Source organism: Melanerpes formicivorus, unplaced genomic scaffold, assembly GCF_026170545.1.
Source record: "Melanerpes formicivorus ecotype bairdi unplaced genomic scaffold, bMelFor1.0.p_v2 SCAF_6, whole genome shotgun sequence".
Classification (NCBI taxonomy): Eukaryota; Metazoa; Chordata; class Aves; order Piciformes; family Picidae; genus Melanerpes; species Melanerpes formicivorus.
The window spans coordinates 11,174,198-11,196,677 of NW_027142358.1; the positions used below are offsets into that span (position 1 = coordinate 11,174,198).

Here is a 22,480-nt window from a genome sequence, read left to right on the forward strand (position 1 = left end):
CTTTAGACTTCCACAATGAATGGAAGTTACAGCCACTTGTTTGGTGATAGGTTTTTGTTATGTTTATTTCTAATAGCTGCAACAACAAAATGGATGGAGTCATGCAAGTGACTGATTTCTGATTCTAGTGGGCAGAAAATTGTTACTTTTTATGTCAGTGTGGGAGGACTGGTGAGAAACAGCCTGCAAAATAGCACTTGTTGGTTACAGTACATCACAAGCTATCTGTTGATTAAGTATGCTGGTTTACTGGGAGACGAAAATAAGTAGGTCATGTATAGAAGTAGTCCTCTCAGTCTTGTCATGGTTTACTGTTCAGCTTTGAGCACTTTCAAGATATGTGATAAATGTCACATCAATAATAATTAGTGTAAGGTGGAAGTAAACAGTTGTCTTTTGTATCTGCTGGGAATGAGACAAAAAATGCATCTGGACAGCAAATGCCTCACCATGTATATTGCAGTAGAAAGGGGATTTGACTGGGAGGGGTCCAGTCAAATTGAAATGCTTCTTCACTTAAAGAAAATGGACCCAGCTGGGTGGTGTTGGCTGGCATAACTACCAGGTCAAAAGCAGCAAACGTGGTGAGAAAAGAGATGCATGTGGCTGAATAATGCGGGACTAACTTCAGAAAAATCTTGCAGAAAAGGGAAAGTTTGAGAGCAAAAAAAGTATTTTCCTAACTGTTCTGTTTTCTTGCTATGGGAACAATACTGTTGCCAGAGTTGCCCCTAATTTCATTTTAAAGCTTAATGTCAGTGCAGGTAGCAATGGCACCACAGGGAAGGGAAAGAAATTTAGCTATGTGCTTTTAGGTAAGTAATCAATTTTATTTGAAGCCTTCAGATTAAAGGTAATACCTTAACATTTGAGAAAGTAATCTCAGATTTTACTAGTTTTGAGTTTGGTTTTGGATGGCAAAACCATTAATTTTGAAAGTTTTCATATTAGAAAAGGACTGCAAACAACTTTTCTAGTGTAATCTGCTAAAGCTAATGACAAAGACACCATTGAGAAGTCTTGTGACTGTTTAGAAGAGCTTTTATCTAGTAAGTGTATTAATCCTGTGAAAACCAAATGGAATCAATAAATTCATTTTTACAAGATAACTAGTTACAACAATGTAATACACATAGCTATGCTCTGTTTACTTGAACACAATCTTTAGCGTATGCTAATACCCAAATGACATGAACTAAGCAAAAACAATTATAGAAAATACTTGATTGCATCAGAATTTAGTCCAGCAGAACTATAGGAATTAACCAGTGAGCCTAAGAAAGGTTGCATGAATAAATAAGTATTTAAATCAGTTATATTTGAGGTAGGAAGAAGTAAGTGACACTGAGACAAGTCATAGATGGTGAAATCTCTGTTATCAAGTTAATGTTGATATAGTAGTTTGTATAATCTATTGCCTTACTTCTGTTGGCTTCTAGACGTGCATGAAACCACTGGTTTGATCAAACATTTTTTAAGTATATTGCATTCCTTTAAAATTCTTTCTCTGCTAAGCTTTGAGGCTTAAATTTGGAACATTTAATCAAGTGGTGTTGTTTCTACTGGATGTGACTTGGATTACTTTTATTCCCATAATCACTAAGAATAATAACCAAAATACCTTATGCAACAGATTTGCCTCCTTTGGTTTATGTAGAAAATATGGTAGTATCTCTCATGCTTCAGGTTGAGTTTTACATCATAGAATCATAGAATTGTTAGGGTTGGAAGGACCTTGAGTATCATCTAGTTCCAACCCCCATGCCATGGGCAGGGACACCTTGTGCTAGATCAAGTTGCCCAGAGCCACATCCAGCCTGGCCTTAAAAACCTCCAGGGATGAGGCTTCTACCATCTCCTTGGGCAACTTGTTCCAGTGTCTTTCTGGGCTGCAAGTGCACACCAGTGGCTCATACTGAGTTTCTCATCCACTAGGACCCCTAAGTCCTTTCCTTCAGGGCTGCTCTCAATCCAGTCACTGCCCAGCCTGTATGAGTGCCTGGGATTGCCCCGACCCAAGTGCAGGATCCTGCACTTGGTCTTGTTGAACCTCATGAGGTTGGCATGGGCCATGGATTTACAAGGCAGGCATTATTTCCCTTAATTCCTTCGCTTAGCCTTCATGATGATAGTTGTATCTGAAGCAATAAAATCTTGTGTCTGCTCTTGCATAGCACAGGCTCCAGTATGCCATGTCAAGACAGATGGCATGTTGGTATCAAACAGCTTTTAAGATCTAATTTTTAACCAGCTGATCAAACACTTGCTGTCTATCTACTGAATTTATAATTGTGTGCCTTCTTCTGGCAGATATTCTGAAATCAGGATATAATTTTGTGAACTATAGCAATTGGTGAAGGTCCCCTAAAATAGCAGGGCTCAGATGGCCCATTGCCAAACATATAGACCGGGAGCAATAAGGCTGCTTTCTGACTAAACATGTGGACAGTGAATGTCTTCAGGTTTTTGGCAGTGCACACTGTTGATTCGCCTCTCCTCCATATCTATGTGTATGTTCAGCCAAACTTTGTGTAACACGAGGTGCCCTTTGTATCTGAGGTATCGATTTGCTACCGTGGTAGCCTCAGTGTCATTTGTTAGGGCACTTCCTTCAAAGCCTATTATTTCAGGTGCAGAAGAAATGTTTGCTGACTGGGGTTAACCCACAATATCACACTGATTCTTAAACAGATATTACCAGAGCAATTGCTAATTGTCCTGGATCTGCATGATGATGCAGTCCCAACTCTTTGCTAGTGGCTCTGAAATGGAAAGGAATTGGGAAATCAATATCAAAGGGAAAAAATTTTATTCTGAACTCTGCTACTGTTTTTGCATTCAAAATTGCCGTGTTCCTATCTACATCTTTTTTTTTTTCTTTCCCCCCCCTGCCCCGAGTATACCACCAGAAGCAAAACCATTGGATTTATTTGTTATGGACAGGTCTGTGATTGTTTTTATAAGCTGTAGCCAGTACTAGCCAAACTGCATACAGAGCAGGAAGTGATTGGTTAAATGTGTTGACAGTGTATGGTAATTCAGAGACAAGCAGCCAAGTTCTTCTTTTGTAGACTGTAAAATATTTCTGTGAATGACTCAAACTAGTGGAGTGGTAAAAGCCCTGGGATACACTGCCAGAAATCTGAGCAGCAGTGTAGATGTAATTACGCAGAACAGTGTTTAGCTGTACCCTGGGATGGTGGGAGGCAGACATGGCAGTCTCAGGTGTGGTGAAATCATGGTGATGCTTTATGTTTCTTCTACATGTTATGTCAGTACTCATATATGTGGTTTACAGTCAGAATCTTCTGAACCCATTCACCGAGTCTAAATGGGTTTTCAAGTTTGGTAGGAACTTCTTCATATGTAATTGATAATTTAAAGCTAATATATTAGTAAATACTTTTTGTTCATCTTCTTTAATTCAGCTTTAAAATCTGCATTAATGTTCCTCTCTGCATAGGTTTTACCCTGTGAGAGTGTTTATCCACAACTTTTGCAGTAAAAAAACCCAAAAGTTCTTTCCCATGCCTATACATCTCAACTGTCCTCATAAGTATGTAATTTGTTTATAGCCTGTAGATTTGTCAGAAATTATATCTCATCTTTTTTTCCCCTCTTTTCTCATTTGTCTGATGCTCTAACTGCAAAAGGTAAAAAGGAGCACAGAGTTCAGAGCCAGGTTTTCAAAACTGATCCCTTTGCCTGTCAAGAAGTGTCTTTAGGAATAAGTGGTTGTTGTTAAAGTACTCTATGTTTTTCGGTTTACTGAGCTGCCAGTTGTGGTTTGAGTTCTACCTCAATATGATTGTTGCCTTAAAAAAAATAATCTTTTCCAGAGGTTTCATAGCTTTATTAAGTATGAACATCTCAGTCTTGATAGAAAAACCTGTGTGTTATAGTTTCATAGTGATCTATTTTCAGCAAAAGTCTGTTCTACAGAGGATTTCTACCTTTTTTCCTTTGTGCTGTAGAAACTGTTGTTCTTTTCACCTGATCCATTGTCATGACTTGCTGCTGCTCCACCAGAGACGATCACTTTCTCCAATGTCTTGCTATTACCATGATCAAATTTAACTCAAGGCAGGTATTCTCAAAGTAGCTGTGAAGTTTGCTGTTTCTATTCCAAACCTGAAAAAAAAAAATCTTGTGTTTGTGTTGTTAGTTGGTGTAACAAAACATTATTTGCCATACAGACTTTGCCTAAATGAATGTTCTTCTCTTCAAGTCATCATCTGATAATACTCTCAGCAAGGAAAGATTTCCTTCTGCTCACTGATGTTCAGGTCATACTGAACTCCAGTTTTATTTAGTGCAAGTACCCTGTAGCTCCAGAGCTCCCCTGCTAATAATTTATAAAGCATGTTGATACACAGTTTTAAGAGGTAGCTTATATTGCTAGATTTAGGAATGTGCGGAGAGATCATGCACATCTGATGCGTCGACTCAGAAGTAAATTTGAAGAAGGAATGGGATCTAGTGATTTCAGTGATTTCTACAGTGAATTAAACTTGAACTTCATCCTGAGTTCAATCCCCTGAGTTCAGTATCAGGCCCTTTGATACAGGAGTGAGTTGTTTGCAGTCAGAATTGATAACACTGAATTCATATTCATTAAAAAGAGAGACAGATGTTTTTAATTATACACAAGAGGAACAGGAAATTAACAAAAGCTTGTTGGCTTGGTTATTACTGGACTGAGATACGTCCCAAGGGACAGCAAAACAATGCTATCCCAGTGTCTCCCCCTTACGCTAGTGTGTGTATGAAGCTGGTGTTCAATTAAACTGTCATAGATTACATGTGTAAGTGTCTTCTGTTTGGGAAAGCTCTTTATTGTATTTTTCCTCTTTTTTGAGCAGAACACTTCAGTATAATATGTATTCACAATTGTTCACCTGTGGCTCTCTTTCGATTTTTTTTTTCCATGGTCTGCTTTTATTTTCTCACTGTAAACATGATCCTTTTGTTCTCTTAAAGCATGCTAACAGTTTGCAGCATGGCTCATTAAGAAGATTATTGTTGCAATTGATTTATTGCATTACCTTTTAATACTAGCTTAGAAAAATAATCCTCTAAGATTTTTATGTAATTTTGGTCACAGTAGTATAATTTGATGTAATTAAAGTCTGTTATAAAAAGCAGCTGAGTTAAAAGATGTTACAATGGGTTGAATAATTACTTTTATTCTTACAACTATAGAAATCTGTTTTCTGCTTTAAAGCACACAAATTCGTCATAATCCCATAACCTTAACTCTGTAGCCTTCTAGAGAGTGAGCACTTTTTTCTTGATTATAATTTTCAATTTACTGCTTTCAAACTGCTGGATTTTGAATGTGTAAAGAGAACACATTTTTTTCCCCTCAATCTAGGTGTAGATAGAATGGCAACCTAGAAAAAAAGCTAAGACACAAATCTAATTTTGTTAATTTGCCATATGTCAATTCATCAAACTTTGTTTAAAGTCAGTTTCCACCTCTTTTACAGGTTTAGTATTTTGCAATTGTGCTCATTTAAAAAGTAGGGTTGCTTTTTCCTGGTTGTACTCCCATATGCATAGCACATTCCTACAAGTATCATTGTTTTGATTTGACATGAAAGCAATTCTGTGCCTCTGTCCTTGCTTGGTCTCAGTTCACATGGAAAATAATGTGATTTTTATCAAAATACAAATTGCATGGCTGGCAACTGCAATTTTACGCAGGATTAGCACTTTTGACATTGGTCTGATTACAATTGGGGCTGTATTTATTTTCCTTCTGTCTTTGTATGAATTCCACTTACTTTGCTCAAACTCAGTCCTGAAATTCTGCTTAGAGAAAATCAACAGCAGCAACCCAACATTTATATCATATCTTGGTCTCCAAGTTGGTGCAGTATGGGTTTGATGGATGGACCATTCAGTGCACAAAATTACATACATTGTTTTTACATAGTTACAGACTTTAAATTTGGTGGGTTTTTTTTTTCCAGTTTAGCTTTTATAGAGCCTATAAATATACGAGATGTATGAGAATTCTGTTTTATATTAATATAGCCTGTGTTCATTTGAAGTTAATCTATTGATAGAAAAGCTCCATAGTAAATATTGCAGTGTTTTTAGAAAATAATTCTTGAGATGGTGCTTTCTAGAGTTTATGATGAGCCTGCACTGAGTGATGTCCATTCTGTGCTTATTCTGCCATCCCTAAATACATTATTCTTTTGTTAGAGAAGATGAGACCTTCTTGTTCCCATATGTATAAGCAATGATTAAGTCAACCCATGAGTCCTTTTTCTAAAGTTAAGCAGAGGTTATCTTGTTTTGATTAATAAAAATAGTGCTTGCTATGTGACTGATTACTTCAGCTGTTTATCAAAAGGATAAGCAAAGCTATCAGTTCCAGCTTTGGAGAACTTGCACATAAACAGTCAGGTTCCTAATTGTCTTCTTAGCATTAACTTGATGTGGTAGAGCACAAAGAGTAATACCATTTACTGAAGCAGCAACTAATTTTAGTGATGATTGTATCTTGCCTTAACTCTTACAAAATCTGTGAATTTGACCTGTATGCAGTCCCATTGTGCAAGTTAACCTAAGGGCCTGGCCTTTCTTTGAAGCATAGACAGATATAATCTATTTCCTGAAGAACATAAGCTGACAACAGAAAGCTGGCCAACATGTGGATGAGACTGGTTAGGGAGTTTTATAGCAGAAACAGACAAGTGTAGATCAGTTCCTGGCATGAAAAATTATAAAAGTCTTAGTCAAAAAGGACAGCCAAAAAATGGTCCAGAAAAAATACTAGTTTAATCCAGGCATGTTAAAAGAGAGAGAAAACATGAAGCAAAGTTTTGTGCAGAGTGTAAATCATGGAAGGTGGTGACGCTGAGAATGAGGATCCTAGATTTTCTGTGATAAAACACAGATGACTGGAATTAGGAAAGAGAAAAATCAGAATCCAAAATTAAATAAGTGACCAACCAAGATTTGAAAAGATATGAATTACGGATGAAAGAATTATAGCTGTATAAACAGTCAACAGAAATAAGTTGTATTTCTACTTCATACTTCAGCTGTAAGCCTTTATAATTGCTTGACCTGTGTGCCTCTCCTTCATTATTAGCTTCACTCTTACTGCAGCAGCTTGTTCTGTGGAGACATACATAAAACGTGCAGCAGTTGTGTAGTTTAATGGGGAATTGAGAAATGACAGTTTAAAATCCAGAGGCTTTTTAATCAGGAAGCATTTTATTCATTTTCTTCTTCCAAATCTAGTAATACCAGTGGCTGATTTTGTTTAGCCTGTGGCTTGAGTTGCCTTGGCATAGTTTCCACAAGTAGATTTTCTTTTTGACAGGCTCATTTTTCTATCAGAATGAAACTGCCTTGTGAAGCTTTCATTGCAGATCATAATGGTTTCATTAAAGGCTTTCAAAATCCTCACATTAGCTCTCTGCTGGACTTGATCAATAGGCAGTTAGTCTAGTGAACTAAAATTAAAATCAGATATTCCTAGTAGTTTCTGACAGTCTGGAGATACACTGGGGAGCCCCCTTCTCAACTCTGGTCACTTCAGTGTGTTGAGCCTTGTTTGGAGATACGAGAGATTGTAGTAAGTGGAGCCTGAATGTGATTGTATTTAGGTAATGCAGTGTACTATAGGACCATGAACAATGCTCTAGAGAGTTGCAAATTCAGTGTCAACACTTGGCCAGTCTTTGCAGTCTTTGAGCAAAGCTGGTGTTCTGAGACAGTGTGAAATATAGTTTGAAGTTTGAATGTGGCAGTTTTTGTAGTTGGTGTTGCAATAGAAAAGGCGAATTACTGACAGTGCACCCTTAACTCTAGTCACCAAGCAATGCATCAGGGAACAGCTCATCTTCGCTAGCATATTCTCTCTCTTCCTTCAGTCACTTCTTGAGTGGGTACTCCTTATATAATTATGTCTTTCTTTCCTACTATATTGATAGATAAAAGGTGTTGATAATTGTAATTACCAAATAATACTGAATTTGCAGAGCACCAGTATTTCTATGGAATTGTGTTGTCTATGCTACTAGCTGCTTTGTCACCTGTGTTGTGTGATCACCTGCAGCCGATCCATGATGTGAGCTGTCTAGTCCAACTGCCCTTTCCTGACCCTAATGGCTTCTACAGAGCTTGGAGGCTTGTTAGTAATTGCTATGTATTAGTTGGGAATTCATCTTCTGGTGCAGTTTTGTGTGCAAAAGGATCCACTTTGTGTGCTGTATTTTCTCTGCCTTCTGGCTGGCAAGCCACCCTGTTATTTCCTGGGAATGTCTTGGAGTGTGAAGAATTGTCATGCATGGAGTGGGTAGCAAGACAGTGTGAGGGAGCAAGGTGTTTGCCTCATGCCTTCTGTATTGTTTTCTTTCTGAGATAACACTGGTTGTGACGGTGACAGTTTTGTCTGTATATGCAAAACAGCATGCAAGTTTACAAACCATGAAATATAAAATGAATGTAATGTTTTGCATTGTTTTTATTTTGGTATAAAGTGTGTTCTCTTGCAATGCCAAGAGCAGTACAAATGAGCTTTTTCTTACAAAATCTTTTAGCATTTTTCTGCACAGATTGAGGGGGGGAAACAGCATTAGAGTCTTATCTAGTATCAAAGGAGACAAGACTAAAAGGAAACCCAAAATCTTGTTGCACTTCACAACAGGCTGCCCAGGGAGAAGGTAGAGTCCCCATCCCCAGAGGTACTCAAAAGATGTAAGGGCATGACACTTTGGGCCGTGGTAGTGTTAGGTTAATGGTTGGACTCAATGATCTTAGAGGTCTTTTCCAACTGAAACAATTCTATGATTATAGGAAAATAGAATCAGCATGTCAACATGGTTTTCTTAATTGTCTTTTTTCCCCTGATCTTCTGTGCAGGAGTTTGTGACAGAGATTTCCTGATAGCTGCAGATGCTGTACAGCAGTAGCTTGCTGTCCTGGAGGTTATACCTGATCTCCACTATGTAGCCAGGATATTGCTTGTTACAAGTAAAGTCCTTTATTTTTTCCTTGCTAGTCTGCATGCAGAAACAATTACTCTGTCTCTTTCTGAAGCCTTTTACCTATTTTAAAATTGCTGAACAGGTTCTGTTCAGTCAAAGGCTTTATTTAGGACTGCCATAATTTACCTTTTGACTTTTAGTAGAATGTCTTAAGAAAAAGTAATGTTATGTCTTTTTAACTTCCCACCGATTGGTATTAGAGTTTACGTAAGATAGATGTAACACAGAGAACCCCATGTATCATATTTTATGTTTATTATAAGAGAATGAATTGTAATCAGTCATTATGAACTTGGATTAGTTTTAGAGAACAGAAAGCATATTTGGTTACGCTATGAAAAGAGAGTTTATTGATATTTAAAAAAGGAAGTAAAAGACACATCTGGAGTGTAACACCACTTTTGCACCATGAGTGCAAACAATCTCTAAAGATACTTTGAGAAGCAAATAAAAAAAATAAACTCCTTTTCCTGGGAAGGAAGAGGAGTACAGAATAAACTACTAAGACTGTTTATACATTTAAGTAATTCTTGAAAAATTATTGTTCAGAGAACCCATTCTAAACTGACTTAGTCAGAAGGCTCGTAGTCACTGGTTTGGAATCGTCGTGTTGATGTTTCAGGCTTCCTATAGGATCTTTCAAAGTCTGGCTTCTTCCTTCTTAGGAAAAGTTTTATTTTTCATGGGACACCACTGCTAGAATATTATAAAACTACCATGAATGTTTTGTAATAAGAGATAAAAACACATACCCCCAAATACATGCATTCTCCCAGAGGAATGAAAAATGCATTGTAACTTTGGGAATTTTTGTTTCACAGTGCAGTGAGATCAGACAAATGGTATCTTACAGGAGGAGGAATATGAAGAAAAATGCTGACCCACATGAGTTTTAGGTGGTCATTATACATTTTTTTCTTGTGGCAGTAGAGTTCTGGATGCATCAGTCAAGGTTTCAAACCCTTTTGTACAGTGGACTCTAAAGTGGAGCCACACCCTGCTCAGATGATCCTTTTACTAGCAAAAGCTGCAGGTGACTGAAGCAAGCATTTGGATAAGCCAGGAAGCAAGCACATTTTGACAGGTAGTTTAACAGTCTCAGAAGCCACAGTTACCAACTGTCTAGCTAATACGAGGTACAGAGATATGCAGAAAGACTCCAGTTAACAGAACATATTAGGTTGTTTAAATACAGTTAGTGTTTAGCGTGCTGCTGCATGAATGAATGGACATTGCAACAAAGCAAATGGAACACATTACCATGCTTTTGCATAGCCCAGTCCAGGAGTTAAAGGTGAAACTGAATAAATTTGTAATTTGTTTTGTTTTAGAACGTCAAGCGTGTGCATCTATGGCTGGCTCCAGCATTCTTCCCTCCACCGTGGCTGGTATCAGCAAAGAGCTGATCGAACTGCAGCACCTCATCCAGTTCCCTGAGGAGGTTGCCAGCATTCTGACCGAGCAGGAGCAGGAGCTCTACCGGAAAGTCTTACCCATTGACTACCTCTGCTTTTTAACCAAGGATTTGAGTAATGCTGAATGTCAAAGCAAGCTGCCATCTATTAAAGCTTCCATATCGGCTACTATTCTTTCTTCCTGCAGTGGTGAACAGAATGCCATAGAAGATCTTGTGACAAGGTTTAATGAGGTAAGACAAAATTTTAAGTTACTTTTCGCAAGGGTTACTACCTAATTTGTGGGTCAGTTGTTTCCTTTATCTCTCAGAGCTGGATTTAACTGTAATGACAAATTTATAAACCTTAAGTGACGATCACCAGGTGATTTAACTCAATAACTTCCACTGAGTTTAATAGGAGTTATGTGGCTGATTTGCTCAGTGATTTTGAAAAACTACAACCTAAGGTTTTTCTTCATGAAAAGAATTGCAAACTTATATTTCTTTGTGGATATATGGACAGTATGAGGTATCGTTTCAGTCAGTTTATTATTTCATTCAGAATGTGGAGTTGTATTTGTTTGTGTTGAATTTTTGTAGACTAAGCGTGATCTTAGGTGTCAGCATACAAGTATTATAAAACTAGAAATGTCTGCATTCTGTACAATATAACTGCACTAATCCACACTGTTTAATTATTTATCTAATCAGCATGTGTGTCTTGAATATTGTTATACAAAGAAGTGTCATTTGGTATGGTGTGCTTCCATAAGCTGAATCATGAGTTCTGTACTAAGACTTGACTTTGTTTTTAATAAGATTATCTTCTGATGACTTTAATAGAAAATTGATTAAGGATTGAGAAAACAAAAAGAGAGTCTACATGCCAAAACCCAGCCCAACCCAAAACAAAAGAAGCAAACTCCTAAATAAAACCTCGTGGTTTAGCTGTAGAAAAATGGAATAATTTATTTATTCTTTTGTGTGTGTGTGCATGTGTGTGAACTAGACACTGTTAGCAGTTCTTAGATTCGCGGAAGTGGAATAAAATGAAGGTAGTCTTTACTTATGCTCTTTTATTTAATTATTCCCTACATTCCAATGCTTTAATAAGAGATGAAAATTGTGCAAAAAGACACCACAAAGTTAAGTAGATAAAGCAGAATATGTATTAACCCCCAGTGAAATTCCTGCTCCTCCTGGTCAAATATAAATCAATGCCTCAATATTTAGCAAGTTTCAAAGTTTTCCTTTTTCTTGCAAGTCACTGAGATTTAGGAGGTGAAATAGTATGAACATGTTGGCTTTTCTCACCTAATACTATTATGGGAATTTCACAGTCATTTAGGAAAATACTGTGGCTGGTATGTAGCTGGAGAGGAATCTAGCTGCTGATGCAGCTGGGCTCTTCCTTCCTGTGGCATTTTTCTCTTAGAGTGATCACCATTGTGAGGGTAGTGGGAAAAGATGAAGTGGTCAAGCTCTAGTATGGTGAGGCACAGTTCGAGAGCAGTTTCTTAGGACATTTTGCAGTTAGGTCTACAAATTCGACTGACCATTGTATGTTCTGGCACTGAACAGTCACAGAATTGAAGAACAAGTAGGGGGTGAAGAAATTTTCTCAGAAATAACTAAGTCTGTTCCATATTGATGATCTTGAAGGTCTCTTCCAACCTGGCCTGGCCTGGCCTGGTCTGGTCTGGTCTATTCTATTCTATTCTATCAATGAGAATTTTAACATTAAAGTTGGTTTTTGGTGAAACAGTCAACATTATCTTTTAGTGTTAGAGGTTCGTGAGCTTGCAGTTTTTGTAGTTCAGCATTGCTTGTTTGGTAATGCAACAGGATCACTTTTCATATAATTTAATTCCTAAATATCCAGTGCATAAATTGTATAATATTTAGTGCAATTAACTACTTTCAGAATCATCTGGAATAACCTTTTTTAAACATAGATGTTATATGTTTAAATGGAGTTATTGTACAATATTTACCGCTTGCAATAAATCACTGTTTTGCTATCTGCTTTATCTTATGGTGGAGTTACCATAGCCAGTCACAAGCATGAACTTTCAAAATCTCTGTGTTCATAAATGGCAAGAAAATTCTTCTGCAAAGAGTCATGCTTTTGTTGGCAAAAACCAGTGAGCACTTGCTGATTTTTTTTGGCATTGCCTATAGCAATACTGAAGTGTGTTTATAATGTCAGAACCCAGAATGACTTGTAGGATGACAGTCTTCTGATATGTAATGGGAAAAAAGTAATTTCATGCCACCCTTCTGTTAAATAAACAATTATATAGAGAATTTTTGGGGGTGAAGAAATATGCTTTTTAGTAATTTTTCTGACACTATGTATTAATGAGGAACACTTTATGATGCTTGTTTAAAATAAGAGTCAATAATTGCTGGTTTGTGACATAAAGGAGCTTCTTTAAAACAAGAAATTCTGACATTTTCCTGGAAACTTAAATGAGAGCTTCATTAAATAATTAAGATTTAAATATACAAACTGAGTTTAAGTGGAAGTAGAGAGATGTACTATGTAAATTCTAGTAACTCCCAGAAACTTCCATTCATGACAAAAATTGCAAACTCCCATTGACCACAGAGTGCAAGGTCAAGCAGTAGATACTGGGAAACATCCCATGGTTCCCTTGTACTGTAAATATATTTGCTGTTACAAAACTCTTCTAGATGCAAATGATTTAAATGTTGTTACTGGTGAGATACACAGAGTATGAATGTATTCTAATAATTTGCTTATACCTTTCTATTTACTGTTGGTTAGTGTTCACTTAACAGAAATGACAGTATTTAGACCTCTGAAAGGTATAGGAGAGTCTTACACAGGAAAAAGCACTTGTGTTGCATGGTCAGCCTTGACAGTTTGATATGGAAATGGTCTATGAAGAATTACAGAACTGAATCAGAAATCAGTTGCTCTCTACAGTAGATGAAATTGGTACTTGAAGACAATTAACATGACTGAATGTGCAGTGACTAACTGCTGCTATTTTCCCTGCTCAATTTTCATTTGTGAAAAAGTGTAATAGTGGGCATACTGTCTAACATGTCTTGTAATGTTAATTTTCTTCTGCTGTATTATCTGAGTAAGGTGTTTTGAGTCAAAGTACTGGAAGTGATTCAGTGACTGCATTAATGCTCGTGATCCATCAGGAGCATTTCCAAAACTTTGTTTCCTGTAAAAAAGCAGGATGATAATAGCTGGAGCTTTTACCAACGACAGCATTTCATTATATCTGTAGCTTGTTTTAACATCTTGACAGTCTTAACTCAAGAGAATTTTTGAAAATTATGTGTTTTGTTGTGTAACAGTTGAAAACCGTTCTTGTCAGATACCTGTTCTGAGATCATAGTGTTGTAAGCTTGATGAAAGGAGATGAAAAGTGTGAAAAGGATTAAAAAAAAAAAGAGAGAGAGAGAGAAAATAATTTAAGAATTGTATAGTGTGAAATCTGCACCACAATTAACTTAGTGCTCAAAGAAAAAAGTTGTAGAAAGCCAGAAGGACTTCACATTGCAGTGGGATTTGTGAGCATGTTCCTTGACAAAGGTTGAATAGGCTTTTGGCCAGTCAGATGTTAACCAGTACCTTAGTGTTACTGAGTAACAGTGCACAAAATAGGTAGCTAATTTGTGGGCATTGTCTGATTTCATTTATTTATAAAAAAGAATCTCTGTTCTTGCTTTAGAGGCAAGATAAGCAACTAAAACATTAAGGAGAGCTCCTTTGTTAGTGTCTTTGTGGCAAGGTTTTCATTGCCTATTTACACACAGGTTCATAAATTGCATTGGGTTGGAAGAGACCCTCAGAAGGATACCTCCAAGTAAATCAGGCTATCCAGGGCCACATCGTCTTATCTTGAATGTGTCCAAGTACCACACCTTAATTATGTCCCTGGGCAGCCTGTTCCAGTATTTTATCACTCTCACTGTAAAGAACATCTTCCTTATGTCCAACCTAAATGTACCCTGCTCCAGTTTAAAACCATTGCCCCTTATCCTTTTGCTGTAAGCCCTCCTATACAATCCCTCCCCAGCCTTCCTGTAGGCCCCCTTCAGATGCTGAAATGTATCTATAAGGTCTCCCCTGAACCTTCTGTTCTCCAAGCTGAGCAGCCTTTAGCTGTCTTCATGTCAGTATCTACTACAGGTGTCAGTGGGTTGAGTCATCTGTCTTGTGGAAGAGGTGCAATTTGTTTGCCTCTGGGACCTGTAATAACTGTATACCTTACCCTGTTTTACATGGCTTTAGTGAGCACTTTGTCCTAAAATTCATGAGTACAGCAAGGAACTCTACTACAGCCAGAGATAGCTTTATTTGTTACAGGTGCTGATTGAAGTGAATAATTGAATTAGTTTCTGATATATGAAGACCTTAAAAAAATAAAGAATGAAGATTTGAGAGATGGGTTGCCTTTATTATCATTCATGAAGGATAGAAATTATAGTGCTCTCGATCCTTTTTGCACGTTTTTTTTTCTTTTCACTGTGAAGAATGGTAGGGGAAAAAAATGAAGTGAAAGATGAATAACATGGATTAAAGCTCCAGCCAAGCACACCACGAATAATAGCACAAACATGAAACTGGTGAATCCTGTGCTGCTGAGGCTGGGAAACAGAAGCTGGCTTTGATTGAGAGAGTGTGGTTAGGGCTCAGATCTGACATACAGTTACTAGAACACATTCAGGCATTAAATTGTCCTGTGTCTTTTCTTGTTATGTGTTTCCAAGTATCAGTTTATTACTTACTGTACTATAGAAAAATGATAGTGATGGTGGAGATTGTCAACTGAAGTTTAAATAACATCTGTAATGCTGCTATAAAAAGCTTGGCTAGTACTGTTTAAGAAATAATTAATAAAATTAAAGTTGAATTAAAAAATTATGAAATAGTTAGAGAACTTTTCACCAGGTGAAATAGACACAGTAAGCTTGAAAAAGGAAAAGCTGAATATAGTGAATAACCACAGAGGGGTGATAGATGCAGACTGAATCACTGTTACACTATGCTGCAGAAAGAGTACAGATCACTGTGTAATGATGATTGAGTATTTAATGAGGATTAATGGAAAAGGTTAGTCTGCTTAAGAGGAAACGTGTCCTGCTTGTTCTGCAATTCACAAGATGCTAATTCTGATGTTAAGAAGCAGATCTGATAAATCACTTTGCTTGCAGTGATATAATGTGCGAATGTGGTATCAAACACTGAAAACCAAACCAGGAAGTAACAGAGAAAATTATATTGTGCTCATTTGCATCCACAGTTGTTTTTAGACATCTAAATATAGCAGAAATTAGAACTTTATTTATCAGAAGTGTTCTTTTACAATAATATGATTTAAACTCTTTTTTCCCCTAGCTCTTTAATCCTGACGTTTAGATCAGATTTAACAAATATACAAAGTACAGAGAAGTTAAATTACTAAAAGGAAAAAGTTTAACTGCTAGGCCCCAGATAGGTTCTGTAGTCTATAGAATACTTAAAAAAAATTCTTTGTAATATTTCAGACGACTTTTAGCAGACAAACTGAAAACATGGAAAGTAAATTTTCTATTTTAATTAAAGAAAGAAAGTTGGGCACTAGAATGAATGGATGCTGTTGGGTTTTCTCTCACTTCCTTCTTGTAGCTGCCTGAGGTTTCAAATAGTCTCATAGGAGGGGAATGACATTTCTATCCCTTTAACCTGTTTGACCTGAAATTCTGTTTGTGTTATACAGCTTGTTCCTGTGGATTGTTTATTTCCTTACCTGTTCCCATCAGTATTTGTGTTACTTCTTTATAAATGTCTTGAAGGAAGCATTGTTTCAGGTACTCTGAATGCGTTTGGTTTAAATTTTCAATAGCTGCTGACTAAATAAGATCATATATTAAATAAGTTTGATAGAATATTCTGTGTTTGTGCCCACTCTGGTTTTACTGCCAGAAGACAGTACGGGAAACATTGAAAATTATGGAGTTTTCCTGTTTTGTTAGAAAGTGAATAGCTCCAAACTTAGATGTGTTGCAATATAGGAATTAACATATGTTTAAATATTTTTCAGCTAGTAGAGTCTTTCTGTATGTTTCAGTGATGTATAGCATCCCTGTATGAATAAGGATAAATACATTGCTAAGCCAGTTATAGTTGAGAAAAAAAAATGTGGGTCTGTTACAAGTGCCAGCTTATAGCATGTAACCAAGCCAGTAGTTGCTTCAGATTCAGAGGAGTGGAAGAAGCAGATCTACCTGTTGATATTTAAAATACTCTTCAATGTTTTAGGTGTTTGGGTTTTTTTTGTCTTTTATTAACTCTGCTAGAATAATTCAAAGCTACATTATAGTCTGTGCCATGTGTAGTATTTTGCTGTTTGATTTTTATTTATCATGAAGGTTTTTTTGCTACATCTGTTCAGTATCGCCAACTATAAATAAAATCCATAGCCTTACGTAGTTTGATTAAAACTGTAGTTATACAATAGTGTAGACATGGGCACAAGATGTACTCATCAGTGAGACAGCTGGTATTTCATTTGCTTCTAATAATATCAAATTGATCACAGAGAGATGTCAGACCAATGCAGTGTATCAAACTAATGACAGATATTTTTTTCTCTTCCTAAATGTAATTAAAAGGTGGTTCTGAATTAGTAGCTAGCATGGATGGAGGAGAGTGGAATATCATAACATCTAGCTTTGCAAAACTTTTGGCTTTTGGATTCTCTAAGACTGTGCACATGACAATAATAATAGACTTTTTTTTTTTTCCTGATCCGATAAAGCACTGACTACCAGAAGTTTAATTTTCCTGAATGTATGAAAACTGTGGGAGGAAGCCATTAAAGATGCTCTGCGGAGTTAGCAGAGTGCTGGTAGCTTAGAAGAGGTTAGAAAAATATTACCTAAGTGTGTTTTAGACCCCGAGAACTGTAATAACATAGTTTTATTCATCTCTCCTTGTGTACTACACTTTTCATTTAGCTCTGTTCTCTGACTCCTGTTTGATATTACGAGTTTGCCCTGCTTCTTTATCTGGAGTGCCATGTGGTCCTTCATTGGTATCATACCTTTATGGTATGCCAGTCTTCCTGGGCACCTGTTTCTTTTTCTGTATCTTTACCCTTCCGGACTCTTGCATGTTCATGGCTTTTACTCTCAGCCTCTTTTCTGCCTCCCTCCAGCAAGGCAACCACAGGAATGCAAGTTCAAAGTACACGTTGTAAACATTTATGTTTATGTAAGCATTTTAAATAATTTCAAACATTGCTTAAAATAAACATGTAAAGAGTCTCTTGTAACTTGATCTTCCAGGCCACAGCTTCAAGTAAATGAAAAGCAATACAAACTTAAAATAAAAACAAAGTGTTTGTGATATCTTAGATTGAAAGTTGCACTAGGCTGAAAGATCATTCAAACAGCTGTCTGAATGTAATCCCACTGTGGAACTGAAAATACAAAGCAAGAAGCACACATAGTGTGATTTTTTTTTTTTTGTACATCATTGAAAAATTATATAAGAAGAAAAAAATGCTTGAATTAGTTACTCCACTATAGCACTGGAGTAGTGAGGTTTCATCATTCATTAAATCATTCTTATAATCAGTAAAGTTAATGAAAAATGTGGCTATTGAGGAAGCTGACTGACGAGAGTTTTATTTGAAATGGTTTAAATTTTTAAGTTTTCTTCATTGTTCCTTCAAAACGCAAATTTAAACCCTCACTAGCACAACAGAGGCACAGCATTTTATTAAAATAATGGAATGTAAATAAATACTGTGCTCTGTCTCTGAATTCAGCGTTTTTTTGCAATGCCTCCATGGGTTTGCATAATATTTTTTTAAAAGATTGTGTTTGTACAAATATCAAACTCTTTCCAGTCCTTGTTTGGAATTGAGCTTAATCAGATTTTAAATGGTAAGTGTTCTGTGTAAGGTTATGTAATTTCACTCAAGCATGTGAAGTGAACCCATCTGTTCATAAGATGTGCAATTTAAAATACTCAAAATCTTTAAATTGCATCTAGAATTGCATCATATTAGACCAAAATCCCAGGAATTTTAATAACAGAGTTCTTCTGAGAGCCATGTAAAACAAATCAAATCTGTGTTGTAAACTGTGATCCTTATACCCATTGGTATGCACTGATAGGTTTGTGTGGAAGTTAGCAGGAAATGTGAAGGAAGTCTCTGTAGCCAGCTAATAGTACTAGGGCTTCATACTAATAGGGTTTTTTAAAAGCCTCATAAATTTGAATCTGCTTCTTAGAGTTTTATAAGAATAACGTCCCTCAACAATACTTTTACTTTGTGGAAAGACTTGTGATGTTTTGGAAGGCAGCTTTAGTTACTTTTTTATTAAGTGGGAGAAATCAGAGTGCAGTGAAGAATTCTGCATTTAAACAAGATAATATGTGTTTTTTCTTCTTGCCATAAATACTACATGATGTCTGATGAGGATTATTTCTTTACATGGATTTTTCATGTTCGTTGATGTTACTTAAGTTTCTTGATTATGAAATGCAATAATTTAGATGAGAGTGGCTTGGTTAAATGATTACAGACTAGCATGCTTATCCTTTGGATACCTGAAAAATCAGCTTCTTGTTTTGTTTTCAGGGCCTTATACATGTGCTTTATTTTGTCAGTATAAACATTGCTTACTTTCTTGCTCCAGTGTAGGGAGTGGTTAAATCAACTACAATTTATTATAGAAAGATGTTCATGGTGAATTTTTATATGTTAGGTGTTTGAGAAGGTAGGTGCTGTAATCTTGCTTTGTGATGAGGCCAAATATTTTCTTTTACTTGTTGGCATTGGTAAGTGTGAAACTTCAGGTAGACAGCTGTGTTGGCTAATTTTACCTTTGAAATCTCCATCTCTCAAGTGTTACGAAGTTCCTAAAAAATGTAATATAAAAACAGAAGACATTTCTTCCATGTAGCATCACCCACTGAACTATGTAGCTTGGGAATTGCTATAAAAGCCTTATAAACTTAAGAGCTAGGGAAATGAGTGTAAAGCAGTACAATGACAAAACACTGGGCTTTGCAGGTGGGGACTCTTAATAGTTTCCTCCCTCAGTACAACCTCTGCATTGACATTCTGTTAAGAGATAAACAATAAATTAATTCCCAGTTTTAAAAAAAAATAATAAAATCACAGAATGTGTTTTCTAGCAGCTATAGAAAGCAGAGTAAGTAATTTATAGATGTTAAAAAATAATGTAATAGAATCATAGAGTGCTTTGGGTTGTAAAGGACCTTTAAATGTCATCTGGTCCAACCCCACAGTGTGCAGTTAAAACAGTAAGAAGTGATATAGAAAGCTAATTTCAAAACCCCTAAAACTTTACATATCTGTTTGTACTACTGTGCTTGAGATCATTGCACAGCTAGAGCTTGCATTGCCTAGACATCTGATGCAGATCCTGTGTGCTCAGATTCAGATCCAAAGAAGGCTTGTATACCTCTGAAAATTTTAAATGAGGCTACTTTGTTTTGCAATGTATCTGACATTAATTTGGCACAGTGTTGTCACTGCTGCACTGCATTAGGGCACCAGAAAATATTTAAATCTTAACTAAGTCTCTATTTGGTTTGATTGTTCTCATTTACTACTTAGTATGCAGCAATCCTGAAGTGCTCTCATTTTTATCCTTCTGAATGAAAAGACAGCTGTTATTATCTACTTCTTTAAGTGGATTGTGTTTTAATTTATTACTTTTCTTGTCTCTTGCAATCATGTGGATTATAGTAATGAAGCCAGGATACATTTTGTCATACTTTTCAGACTCACCAGCAGTGCAGCGGAAATCTAATTATAGGTTTGTTGTGATGATTTCTGTTCTGAAGGGAGTTTAAAATGACTTACATAAACAGAACTATGTAAGGCAAGTGTGAAAAAAGTAAACTAAGGAAATAATGATTAATATGTCAGCATGTAGATTTTGATCTGACATTAAAGTAACAGTTAACACAAAAACATAGTCCTAAAAGCATTAGTACTCATTCTGATGAATACTCACAATGTATTTTGATCTTGGCAAGGCTGCTACTGCACACTCTTTTGGCTGGGGTGTGCTGTCTGTGGTTCCAGAGCTAGCTAGTTCAGGCATTGCCTGACCTGTGAAGGCTTTGTACTGCTGCAGTATCAGCCTGATAAATAGGCAGCTGGCTACCTTATAGTACTTCATCCTCAGGTTAGGTACACGTCAAGTGTGATGCATCTGAAGATGTAGCTCTGCAGGCCAACGGAGAATGAACTACTCAGAGAAGGCACCATTCAGTATCCATCTGCTGAAGTGTCCAGAAGTCAGAACTTGCCAAGAACTTGCTGTTTTCCACCTTCTAGAAAACTGCTTTTGGAGGTAGAGATCATGCTTAGTTTTGCTGACAAACAGTGCCACTCTGAAATACTATCTGTGCTACTTGCTTGCCAAAGTGCAAGCAATGTTCTGAATTTAACTTCCAGGTCAATTCTATAGCCATCAAGAAATAAGTACGAATACAGAGTTGTTCTCCTCTTTTCTTTTGTGCAAGGTGCATCTAGCTCAAGTGCACACAGATGGCACCTGAGGTATCTTATTTCTGAACTTCTTTTTATATGAAGATCTTGAAAATTTGTTATTTCTTGAATATAATCTGTGCCTCCCAGTTTATGCCTTTTGGGGATATACTCTGAATTGCTCACATTTATCAATAAATCACAACAATCAAGAGTATGCTTACTGAGTAGTGTTTAATGAGTGTATGTTCTAATTAATATACTTAAATTGCCTCTAAGCTGTCATACCTGATTTTTCTCTGAAGAGAGATTGCAGTCCTTTCAATTTACCTGTATTTCAGTGTTGTTTGTGTGTCATCTATTTTATCTGTGGCCATTATGAGTCATTAATGCCATACATTCCTTGAATAGCTTTAGAATATTGTTCTAATGATAAAGTTTTTGGATTTATCAGTTCATTCTGCCTGGGCAGAATAAAATCTTCAGGGTGTTCAAAGCTGGAAGTGATCTCAGTCAGCTGAGATTCAGCTTCAATTTTCCGTTCCTTTAAATCCTGTTGATTCAACCAGATCTCCCCCCCTTCAAAACGTCTAGAAGAAAAATCTCCTGGCATTTTAAGTGGTTAACTGATAGTTCTACTTCATAATTTTGTGTTTATTTCCTAGCTAGGCTCCATTCATTTTGGGGAAATACCACCCTCAGCTCTTTTACCTGACTGAATTATCTTCCCGTTCCAGCTGTCTTCACTGAAAAAGCTGGGAGTAGAGAAGCTGTTGCAAATGTTAGGCACAGCACTTGGCAAGAAGCTCACTGAAAGGAGATGACCTTTGTTCGCAGCTCTTTGCCTCTGCTCCCTCCTTTCTGACAGTACTGTTGCACTTTATTCATCTCTGTTCTTGTCTCAATCTGATGAAACCTTCCAAGAAATCAGTTGTGAGGTACCAGGCTGTTATGCTTACTGAGAAGCCCATAATCCCCTTTTCTGGGGGCTGTATGTTGCATTCAAATTACTTAACAAAGAGTCTGAATAATTAGAAAAAGTTAATGGAGACCAGATGCTGTTCAGAGCCACCAGAAGGCTCAGTTTATACTCCTGACTACTGCTAAATAGGACATAAAAGAACTGTGATTTGAAACCATCTATAGCAGGTGTAGAGGAACAATTCTGTTTCATTCCTAAAGCCATCAACACACAAAGCAATACTAAATTTTCTGTTACCTGCACCTGACAAGTATCCCAGACTGCTCCTCACACTTTTTCTGATCTCAAGGAAAAATACAAATACCGGATGTTCTAAAGCAGGCATGTTTATAATTCTTCAGGAGTGGATTGTCTCTTTAGATACTCAGTTCTGTCCCCCGATTGTGCCCAATTAATTGTATCCACCTTTGTCCATTCTATTTTAAGATTTAGAGACTCAGACACTTTATTTTTCTTCTTTCTTAGTAAAAGATTTTTGAAATATTTTCTACTCTTACTGTAAGAGAAGAGGACAAGAATTCATGTCCTGGAGAGAAGTGAGCATCAGCTTCATGGCAGATTAGTGCCTTTTGCCCCCTTATTT

At 36.6% G+C, this 22,480-nt stretch overlaps 1 protein-coding gene across 4 annotated transcripts in view; it reads left to right on the forward strand.

Annotated features, from left to right (window-relative positions):
• The window catches only part of PLCE1 (phospholipase C epsilon 1), a 142,236-nt gene that overhangs the window by 75,995 nt on the left and 43,761 nt on the right, over positions 1–22,480 (forward strand). For all 4 annotated transcript variants that reach the window (XM_068139681.1, XM_068139682.1, XM_068139683.1 and 1 more), the window contains exon 4: positions 10,343–10,659. In XM_068139681.1, the coding sequence (XP_067995782.1) occupies positions 10,343–10,659 (317 nt within the window). The remainder of the gene's footprint in view (positions 1–10,342; positions 10,660–22,480) is intronic.